Source organism: Gymnogyps californianus, chromosome 1 (genome assembly GCF_018139145.2).
Source record: "Gymnogyps californianus isolate 813 chromosome 1, ASM1813914v2, whole genome shotgun sequence".
NCBI lineage: Eukaryota > Metazoa > Chordata > Aves > Accipitriformes > Cathartidae > Gymnogyps > Gymnogyps californianus.
In genome coordinates this window covers 210,945,984-210,957,729 of record NC_059471.1, presented here as the reverse complement: position 1 = coordinate 210,957,729, position 11,746 = coordinate 210,945,984, and the positions used below count along the sequence as shown (strand labels likewise).

Here is an 11,746-nt window from a genome sequence, read left to right as displayed (position 1 = left end):
TAGGGAATGAGTTCTACAATTGTTTGATTCCCATCATAAGTTTTCCCTCATGCTCTGCCTCACCTTGCGCTAGCTGAACAGCTACACAGTCCTAAAAATTTTCTGCGTCAAAAATATTCAAAAGATAGTAAGACTAAGAGACACAATGAGCTTTTTCTGCCAACTACTTTGTCAATAATTTTGCATATACAAACACAGATGCAGTTTAAAGGAACCAAAAGTCATCACAATCTTGATACTTCCCCCTGCACTGCAGAATTTGAAAGAACCTGGATATCTCAGCTCAGTCCCCGAGGTTTTGTTTTCAGCAGGACATGACAGACACCACCGCATACGCCAAGCATGTAGTAGATTTTATTAAGCATAACTTTGGTTCTAAGTATTCCACCCTCATTCTCGTAATACCTTTAGTTAAAAACAATTATACAAGAGCAAATACAAAAAATATTAAATTATGAAAACACATCCATTAAGGCTCCCTTTTTATATTTATATATATTTATATATGTACACTCAAACAAGTGCAGATATTAACAGAAGGTTAAAGCCACAAAAATGCTAAAAAATTTACTATTATACTATCAAAAGCAAGAGTTTTAAAAAAGTACAAAGTGGTAAGTGAGCCATTTTCAAATCACTGAAGTATTTGCCAGATTGCTTCAAAACCCATATAGCTAAAGGGCAGATCAGGAATTGCTTACACTCACTGGCAAGCAGTTTCTTACTTGAGTAGCCGCACAGGACACTTGCGGTGTGACTAGCTGACCACCCATTTAAGGGTTGCCCATTCTAGCCCAATCCTGACTTTAAAGACAAGCTTTTGCCTGTCAAATCGACGTGAAGGTGGCTGGGATTCCTAGACTAAAGGGTCAGCAGAATTCAAAGATGTTCTAACACACACATTGATGTTCTATTCACACAGAGAATTAATTCCAACTGAAAACAAAAACCTACTTCATGCTGTATGTACAAGGGAGTTTTCTGTCCTCCTGTGTTTCAGAAAGAGAAACTCTACCCTGAATCACAAGCTAACGTGGAGAGAAAGCAGAATGCCTTCAGCCTTGAAGGGCCCAATCCAACACACTCACTGAAGCCCGAGAGAAGTCCTCATCCCCCACCGATTCCGGTGCCATTTGGATTACACCAACTTCATTTCACTCTGCGTGCATGGTAGGATTGCCATGTTCACCAAGGGGAAATGGCTGAGAAGAAATGGTCTGCTCAAGCCAGAGGAGGGTTTCCTCACCAACTTCTAGACATTTCCATACTGAGCAGAAGGTTAATTGTGAAGTGGAAACCTAGAGGCATGAAGTTTGGTAGGCTGGGAGCAGGTAAGATAAAACATGAGCGTGGCGTGGAAGGCTCATATACAGTGCTGCCTCATCAACATGAAACAAACTCAGTCAGTGCAAGTGTTTGAATAATGTGCTGCCAGAAAGGAAGATCCTCTCCTTCCAGAAGAAGGGAAGGAGAGAGGGAAGAACCTGCAGCACTCAGGATGTTCCTTTGTTGAGAAAATACATGGAAGAGTCTTACGTTTGGCCTTTGTCTTTTGTATGTCCATAATCTGAACAGTCTGGTAGACCATCTTCACATTTAATCTTCTAGACATGAGTCACACTGCAAGTTTAAATCAATGGCAATACACTTATCACAATCCAATTTACTCTCAATCTCATTATGTCCTCATAAAAAATGCCTGGATCTTGACAAATTTAAGTCTGTATCTAGGAAACATTTCTAATTGTGAGCATTTTGTTCCAAGTGCTGTGCTGAAATTGTATTTAAAGCGACCAGTACTTACAGGAAAGGCAAAAGGAACTAAAAACCAAACCAACAAACCCTCCCCCACCACCTTTACAATACAAACACTCTACTGTTGATATTAATAAAAAGTGTTCTCAGTTACGTCCAATGTAATTACAAAGTAGAAATCATTCTGTTTAGCATCCTAAGGCAAAGACTAGGATTAGATCCTCAGCTGATACGGATGAACACAGCTTCAGTGAGAGCTAGGAGTGTGCCGACCAAGGAACATGAGGATTTCTCCCCAGAGTCTGAAGATAAGACATCTGCACCCATTCACACCAGGTAAGAATCCAATTCTATAATCCTACATGAGTAATCTGTTCCCCCCTCCTCATCCCAGGCTTTCCTGGATAACTAGTAGTCATAAACTGAGCAATATTTTATTTAATGGCAAGTCACAGGGGCAACTTGTGGAAAGGCAGAAGGTGACAGAATCGGACCCCAAGACTCAGTGGTAACACACTTCCCTTCTTTCTTGAGGCTACAGGAAGGATGGGATAAAATGAATTTCATTTTATGTCTTACTTTAGGGAAAAAATTTCCATTTCAGTAGATTCCAACGATCAGTTTGGTCTGGCTTAAATACTGCTCTGTTGCAGGAACTGCAACAAGTTCCTGCAAGCAAAGAGCAGGAACTGACGGCAGATCAGATTCCTGATTTCAGTTCCAGCAAATGAGTTTAAACACTACCAAGTAATGTGTTAACACTGTACTCAGATCAGCGTGTCCTTGGAGGAGAAAGGCCACAACAGCAAAGTAAGTAGGATTTCAAAACACAAAAAGTAGAAGACAAGTCATTTTGCATTGAGAGGTAAATTCACAGGTAGCACTGCACAGGCCTGTACACAACGGTGTAAGTTTAGAGACAGGTAAATCAGCTTCTGGATTCTCTCTGGTGAGAGGATCATCAGATTTCTGCTCTTTCATAGCCGAAATTCTACAGGCCAAACAGGGAGAAATGGGCTTCAAGGCTGCTTAATTTTTCACTGCTGGTGAATTTTAAGCACTCTCATCTTGCCCATGCCTGCCTATCCTAGTGGGGATGGGCAGCAGTGATCAACATACCTCATATCCTCCCAGATTTGATAAAAATTCCAACTAAACACAAATTATTGTGGGATATACACAGGCTGTAGGTCTAGATGGAGGAAATCTACCTGCACAGCAAAGCTTCATAAGATATCACAGGAGGATTTTTGTTCTGTTTTAAAGCAAAATATAATCTGTGTATCTCCACTAAACTAGGATCACAAGAGATAAAGCAGTGCAACACTGAAGGAGTTTCTCTAGTATCCCTGGTTAAAATCTCTGAGTAAGCACGTCAGACTGGTCCATGACACTGAACTGACAAACAGACTCCTTATCCATTGATCTCAGGACTGCATTTGGCAAGTCGATCTGTTTATGTCTTTTTAATCCACACGTCCCAGGAATTAAAAATCTCATCTTCAGTAAGTGTCAGCTGGATGCTGTTATTTTCCCTCTTGAGCGGCAAATCTGAGACAACTTGCAAAAGCCTCTCTCTGCAGGAAAGCTGGAAGTCTTAGCAGGCGCTGGCTCTAGGAGTCTGGTGCTTCTGTTGCTTCCTGGACCGTCCTCCTCAAGTTGCCCTTGACTTTGACAAATTCAGGTGCATTTTCCTGCTCTTCCTGTATCTTCTGTTGCTCCAGTTCCAGCTTAAAAGGGAATCACATGTGAAAAGGAGTATATAAAACAGATCATCAGAACAGAAGACAAAAAACTAAAGGTTTCAATAACTGGCCACGCAAAACTCTTTAAACTGCTTCCTTTCTTTCTCTCATGGAAAAGATAAAGTTGCATTTCTTTGGGAGTATCTGTTCTCATAAACGATAAATCTTTTCAAATCCTTGGCTCTAGCTCGTTCCAGATGTCCACCTTTGCCAGACGGACAAAAACTCTGCAAGCCCAGTACAAGAACAAGATGAAGCATTTTTGAAGAAATTCTTGGACATCTTCATTAAAGAAACAACAATAATTCCCTTCTCTGGCTTTTACAACAGGACAAGGACGAATGTGCCTTGTGGGAGAACACATGTGAACAGCTACTACTGAGCACACTTGCAGAATTTATTTCTGAGTGTCTAGGTATGAATTTCTGTATCTAACTTGAGCCTCTTTTGGTGTATCTGTTTTGTCTATCACAAAAAGCAATTAAAAAAATTAAAAATCCTCCTTGGCCCTTAGCTGTTCATTTTTGAGAGCCCATTCACTGACATTTTTAACCAAGGTGGAGCTCCTGCCCATGCAGACACTCAAAATTACCATGTGAAGTTAGACGCTCTGCTCTATGGGGCAAAGTTATACAGTGCCCATAGAGAACACGGCTTACACATCGCACAGAATACAGATTGCTTAGCAATCCTCAGTGAAGGCAGATACGTCGGCAGAAAGGAAGAAACAACCCTTTAGAAAACTAACAACAGCTCCTGAAAGGAGCTTTTTTTTTTTTTTTTTTTTTTTTTTTTTTTAACAGACCAGGGTCTCCCTGATTAATGGGGACCACGTACAGCTCACCTAAATAATCTCTCCTTTGTCTCTGGTTCACTGGCAAGGGACATGCCTTGTTACAGTAAATCATGACAATGTTCCTCCATGAGTCACGTTGTAAATTAATGCCATTCCTATGATGTTTACAAAGTCACAACATCGTTTGCAACGGGCAGGACTTTCCTCTCCTAACAGAATTTTCTATTCTACATATGTCCTCGGATGGCTCAGTTTCAAATCAAACCTTCCCACAAGCTGAACCATTTGAAGCTGGGCCCCTAAGAGCAGAAAGGAAAAGTGACAGGATGACACTATTAAAAATATAATAGTGTTCTCCCTCCAAAAATATTTCTAAGCCTAACTAAAAAAACCCACTATACTAAAACCCCCAAAACCTAAATAATGACTGGATTACACCTCATTTTCAATAGAGTAATTATTTGGCTTAATTGATTTCCATTGAGAAAAACAGGAGATACTGTTCTAAAACATTCATTTATTTAAAAAAAAATGCAACGCTTGATGCACAGTGACTTCTTTGATGAGGTGTTTCACCATAGAGATATTTCCTCGCAGGTACACAAAGTGCCTTAAGAGGCACAGAGTCGTTTGGCTGGCCCTGTGCCTAGCAGTACACTTCACCACAATGAATTCCAACTCCACATCATCTCCATACTCAGGGTTTGAGGATCTTTTCCTTCGTTTGATAATGCCAATGAGGTCACACGTTTTAAGGCTACAAAAGATCTTTTTAAAGTCATCTAGTTTCTTACGTAACACAGGAGAAAGAATCTATTGATTTTTTTATTCTTTAAGCATCCGCCAGTTTTGAGGTACTACAGCCTAACAGCCATTCTTAGTAGATCATCTCTTAATAGTTAAGACTACAAAAGTTGACTAATTCACCACAGTTTCAATGGTTAAATAAGGTCAGTGCTCCACACACATTCCTGTTGTCTGGTGCAGGATTCATTTGACCAAAGGCAGACACCATATGCAGTTCCTATACAGTAAGTGACAACAAATAGGTAATTGTAGTGTGTGATTTGACCCATCCTAAAAAAAAGATATCTGCATTTGATCAGAGGAAATGTGCCAAAAATCAGCTGCTGCTTCTTTCCTGTCTACAAAGGGAGCCTCGGGTGAGTAGCTCGGATATGGATGTGTAAAGGTAGTGTTATTCCCCATCTTACCTGCTCCAGTTTCTGCTGCCGTTTCAGTAGCTCTATTTCCAGGTCTGATTTCTTCTTTTGTGCTTCCTCTTCTTTTTGTTGTTTAATAACTTGATCTCGTTTCCTTTTCTCCATCACCTTCTGTAGCTCCGGTTTGTTCTGAGGTGCAAGACCCCTTCAAATTAAATGGGAGGAGTCGGGGGGGGGGGGGGGGGGGAACAGGGAAGAAAGAGAATTTAATTAGCAGAAATTCACACAGAATTGTAGGCAGGTTTTCTAAAGTCCTGTAGTTGCCTATTTAGATACATTGGAATACAAATAATTAATTAAAAGGAAAAAACATGCAGACATTTGCCTGGTTTCTAACCAAAATCCTAAACTAGAATTTAAGCCATATTATTACTACGGATATTTCCCCTTAATGTGCATGCTAGCATTTCTCCTGTATAATTCACTATTTTGACTTTCATCTTTAGTCTTCCCTCTGTTCTCTCAATTCCAGAAGAATGGATTTAAAAACCCATCACAAATCAAGACTCTAGCAGAGCTAGAAACAAATTTTGGACAAAAGGCTTCCCTTGCAGACTGATAACTCAGAGAGATTGTGTTCAGACAGTCTTATGCAGGGTACTGTACCCACAGAAGTTTCCATGGACAGAACTAAAAAGTGGTCTCCCTCTGGGTTTTGTCACACTGCTCCTGGAAATCGTGGATTCTATCCTTCCTTGAAAATGTGAGAGCTTTACCCATGCCTGGCTGCGAAGCTATTGCCTGTGAGAGCTCCCAGGCTACACTCAAAATCACAAAGAGGCTAAGACAACAAAAATCCAGAATTAAAAAAGTTGCAGTCACCTTGGAGACCAGACAAAGGCTGGAGGATTCTCCCTCTCACAAGACTTTAGGTACTACATCAACTGAATGTTTCCAGTCTGTTCAGCACAAATTGCTTTCCAAGCCAACTACTCTAAAAAGAGAAAGCTTACTCTTTGGGAAGATGCATGACTTTATACAGGCACACACACACAGATACACACTCACTCCTACTTATTTTTGTGACTTCAGCTATTTCTTTTATCTCTGTTATGCTATGATGTTTTCAAAATTTGTTATGGTAAGATTCAAAGCTCTCCCTGTTATTCAGATATTAGCATCACTTAAGTTAGAGCAGAAAGATCCAAAATTTGCCTTTGTTACTGTCGTCTTCGCTGTGAAGACTATTATGTGAAAACATCCAGCACCAAGTTTAACATCAACCATTTTTTATTTCAACTTTAAGAAATTCAATAATCTGAATAACCTTTCAGAAAGCGTATTTTTACCCTGCCCTACTTGCTATGTATCTGTGGTTGCCTAATTCTTCCATAATATGCATATCTGACAGCTTGTCCAATAATACATTAAAATGCCATTTTATGGTGACATCTATGAATGACTCCATATATTATGCAACACTCTATCCCTGTAGATACCCGGACAGCAAATCAAACATTTAGCAACACCAAATGCTGTTCCCTATTTGCTGTAATAGATCTCATGGCCTGAATGAAACAGAAGCTACAAGACTGTGTTCATATTTTATGTTTCATACTATTTTAATTACATTTTAACACATACGTCAGGCAGAGAAAAGCTGGAGTGATTTTTTTATTACTAATACTAATACTACTGGATCAGTGAGAGTGGAATCAACATTGAAACTTCCATGTTGGCAATTAGCAATCAAGACAGCCACGAACCAGAGGCAAGCTGCTAAGTAATGTTACTCGTTCCCGCTTTTTTTCAGTAAGGTTGCACCATAACAAAGCGGAGGCACAAGACTGATTTAGATACGCTGTAGCTGTAATAAAGGGGTCGTGCAGAAGATACAAGTAAATACAACCTCTCAGTCTTACCAAGTGGGGTGGGCAGTCAGATCTGTAACAGAACACCTGTAACGTCAATCCTATTTCCACTCTCAGGTAAAAAGGAAAAGCAACAAACAGGCGGCTACTGGATTAACTGGGAGTCTTGTATCACCTCCTAGTGATTGTTCTGGTTAAATGAAAAATCCTAAAGCTTTGATACAGAGTAAGCAAAGTGTGCTATAACACAAGTTAGAGCTGATAGGGTTAAAACCTCTGGAAGGGACAGGACCAATACTCTGCAGAGCTGAGGCTGACTCCTAATAAGTAAAAATAGTTTAAGATAAGTGACCAGTGCCTTGAGGTACCACTACCTGGATCTTTGTTTGCCCAAAACAACTACCATTTCTGCAACTAACTAACTACATCGGTTCAAGACCCACCAGACACTGCTCACAGTAGGCGTGGAGAATGATCAGACCAGCACTGGCTAGTATCTTCTAAGATCCAGAAATGGCTGTTCAGAGCTGACTGGTCAAAAAGTGAAGCTGCTGGTGCCTACACTGAGTCTTCACAATAAAATAAGGTGCATGTTAAGCAGACTTCTATAAGAGCACTAAAAGTCCTCCACACATATGACAGTTTACAGTAACAAAGCAGAACACAAGCCTAATATCTACATTACCGAAAAGCCTCATATCAGAGCTACAGTGGCAGGAAGCACAGAAGACTAACCCTCTTCTCAAAATACCAGTTTTTCTGCCAGTGAACCCCCCCGTCTGCACCAATAAATAAGAATCTAAAATTAACAGCTGCAGCTAATCAAAATCACAGTAAGAGAAGAGTGGGTATTGAGGGCTGCACAACTCCTCTGTGTAATAGGATATTCTCCTAGAAGAAAAGAACTCCATACTATTTGAAAGTGCTTTATGCATTCATAAACTTAAAAGAAAAAAAAATAGCCTTAATTTATTGCAGCCTCCACATCCTTTAGAATAAGATCATAAGTCGGGAAACTTCAACTATCTTTCTTTCAATGACTATAAACTTCTTGGTGCTAAGAACTGACTTTGATGTTTAATCCCATTAATGAAAAATAGGACAAACACCTATTTAGGCCAGTTTCTTCCAATTCAGTTGGCATTCAGTAAAACTTTTCTACTTCTTCATCACTAAAGAAATGCTGTATTGTGTTTGCAATTCATTTAGAATTAAGTATCTAAGCCTGGCATTTTTGAGGATTTTGCTATTACACATAGCAAAGACCCATTCTCCCCTCAAAATACTACCCTGCCGGGGGGGGGGGGGGGAAGAGAAACTTTCATAATGTGACTCTTCCTGCCAAATAGACAATAGCTTCCTCCTCTCCTTTATCAAGGTCCTGGGTCTCAAAAAGCCTGAATGGCTGCTACCAGCAGCTTTATTCTCAAATGTGCTCTGAAATACTGTTCTTCCACTTGTGTTTTGTAGATCCCCACGCCCTCACCTTTGGAAAGTCCATTTTGGGTGGCTTCAATGAACCAAATCACTAATTTATAACATAGTTAGTTTCTGTTTGTTTAAATGGAGGAGCATCAACAGGCTTGGTGACTTTTCCTTCACCGTGTGGTCTGGTGGCTGTTTTCTTAATATGTTTTCTAAATGAGTCCTCTGTTGCTGAAGAGATTTAATAACAGAACTTCAGCTATTTCTGGGCCAAGTGTCCTGTGTCTCTGAAGTTGATGAAATCAAGTTCCAGTTATTTACATCTTTAAAAGCAATACATAGAGCAACAGCTGTGCATCCCATCCCAGAATGGAGGAAGCAGCATTTGCATAACATACAAAGAAACACTTGTGCAGCAGCAGAGCAGGCAACAGACTATCACACTGCATTGCAAGAAAGATCAAGTAAGTAGAGCGCAGTTTCATGTGAAATAAAATATATGATTTCTTTGATTTAAAAGTGGCCCCATAAACTCAGCGCACTGGGAACGGTGAAAACCCACAGATTTTATCATCCTGCTGGTAATAGTAAAATTTTGTCAAATACTTGATAAAGTTAAGAGTTCAAGGCAAATTACAGTGCCCAGGTAACCAATATGAAATGTGATAGGGGAGAACTGAACTGCTTCCTCTTGAAACTGACCCTTTGTGAGTATTCACAAAAACAAAATGAGAAGTCTTTTACAGCAAGCTTTTGCAGAGCAACTGAAATTCAAACAGAAACAAATGCCACGGTTAAGAATCAGTCTTTTCATCTACAAGATCTGGAACAAAAGTGTCTGCTGGGTTTTGGGTAGAACATCATTTTGATGAAACTAAAACTCAAGCTGCGTGTTCGGGGTGGGAGGGTGGCACAAGTGATTTTTAGACTCTTACCTTTTCTGATTCATAAGCAGCTCTCTATGGAGATCTTGATGATTCCGGGATGACTTCACAGGATTAATTAATTTCTGAGGTCTAATTAATTCGGGATTGTCATCATCTATGTAGTCTGGTTCAGCCATAATCTTTCTTGGAATGGGATATGGATCTTTGGGTTCAGTGTCCTTGTTCACAGTATCTGTAAAACAGGGGGAAAACTGCAGTAAATCTACACTGAAAGGCTTTTTAAGGATGTGTTAAAACATAAAGGCAGCATATTACATTGGTAAGAGTTATGCTTTTCCTAAATTAATTTTGTCTGTAATAAGTAAAGGCTCTCAGAGCAAACATCAGTAGCATCTTTTTAAATAGTCGGCAATTTCACAACAATGTCATCTCTTACAGGCTTCATCCATCGACTTGGAGACACAGATTCCCCCCATTTTAAGAAGAACCAGACAAATAATTTATGTTAAGCACGTGAAGAGCCCTACTGATTTTAATAAGCCTACTTAGATGAAGCATTTTTAGATCAGCAATACTAAGAACCCAAAGACATTTTAAATACTGACTACATTAAATACTATACATGTGTACCAAAACAATATAGAGTCTCATTTTTCTGCCATCAGTATCATGTCAGCTATGGGGAAAACACCTTCTGTGGATAAGCCCTGAACTGCACTGTACCGAGCAAAAGCTTCCATGTGGAAATTGCCAGATCTGCAATTGTTGGGATGGGGTACAGATTTTTGAGTGGAAAGGTAGAGGAGAAAAAGTTGGGTGAGGTTGTTTCTTAAAGGCCATATTTCACCCAGTGAAAATCCACAGAAATCCACTGATCTGAAGGCAATGAAGTCTTGATGATTTATATCATCTGGAAATGTGGCATTTTCCTATCCTGCTATAGAAAACATATCTATACACCAAATCACAACACTTTTAATCAACAGCTGACAAACTATAGTTTTAAAATAATTGATACATGACCATTCATACCCCCTTCCATTAAAAAGCCTCAGTCACAAGAAGTTCAGCATCCAAACCAAAGCACATGCAGAGCAATTCTGCCTCTGTTCGCTGTCGTGGAAACCTGCACACAGAATCTGCAATTATCAGTTTGATGAAACATTGGCCCCTCAGACCCAAAAACCCCTAATCTCACAGCATGTGGGTTTACAGAGATGAATCAATGGGACATGAAAGAAAAGGCGAGAGACCTCCATTAGCCTGACTGGCAGAACAGCTGAATGCTGCATACTGTACGGTACGGGGCTATGAGACAAATCAGAGAATCACTGGGATTTGCCATGTATTTTCCAGTAAAAGCTGAATAAGCGCTTTAATTCAGATCCCACTGTTACCAGCCCTTCCCTCCCTCTCTCACTCCACAGGCTGTAAAACCTGTCTAAGTTCAGTCTCGGTTTAATCCCTAAACTATTTTCTTTCATTAGGAATCTCATATTGTTGCTCAGGTCTGATTCAAAATCCACGGGATATAGTGGAAAGACTTCCACTAATACTTCCGTACATTAATACTGAACAGTACCACCATCACCCTCCTCGGGCTGCATGTGCACTTACAGATGAAGAAGCAAAAGGATAGGACTAAGTTTTCAGCAGATGCAGGGAAGCCACTCTGGATCTGAACGTGTCCAATGGACCCGGCATAGCCCTTTCAGCTTCTTTGTTTGAATGGATGATGTGAATTGTGTTTTATTGGTGCTACATCTCACACACCAAGTTTCTACGGAGCAAATCCAATGAGAAACAGCCTACCAGTGTGAGCCGCCCTCAGGGTGGCCCCTGCATTAGTTTTTCAAGGCAAGTTTATATGTAGCGTTTTTGAACTCTGTGGGGGTGCCAGTTCTCACAGGGACCTCTGAAACTAATATAGAAGTTGCCCGCAGTTCAAAACTATGTAAGGATATTGCTGTACATGACATAAACCTCTTACTGACATTGATGATGCAATAAAAATACTTCTCCCATCATCCCTTCAGAGTCCTTCTTTCTTCAATCAAGCAACCAGCTATCACCACACGTGCCAAATATACAGGATCATCGGAAA

The 11,746-nt window shown here is 40.1% G+C and overlaps 1 protein-coding gene across 1 annotated transcript in view; it reads right to left on the bottom strand.

Moving 5' to 3' along the window:
- Window positions 1–340: 340 nt before the first annotated feature.
- The window catches only part of FAM107B (family with sequence similarity 107 member B), a 64,111-nt gene continuing 52,705 nt past the window's right edge, over window positions 341–11,746 (bottom strand). Inside the window, exons 2-4 of the mRNA XM_050908032.1 lie at window positions 9,691–9,874; window positions 5,511–5,664; window positions 341–3,485 (exon numbers count right to left, since the gene is read on the bottom strand). Coding sequence (XP_050763989.1) covers window positions 3,369–3,485; window positions 5,511–5,664; window positions 9,691–9,818 — 399 coding nt within the window. The 5' untranslated portion in view covers window positions 9,819–9,874 and the 3' untranslated portion in view covers window positions 341–3,368. The remainder of the gene's footprint in view (window positions 3,486–5,510; window positions 5,665–9,690; window positions 9,875–11,746) is intronic.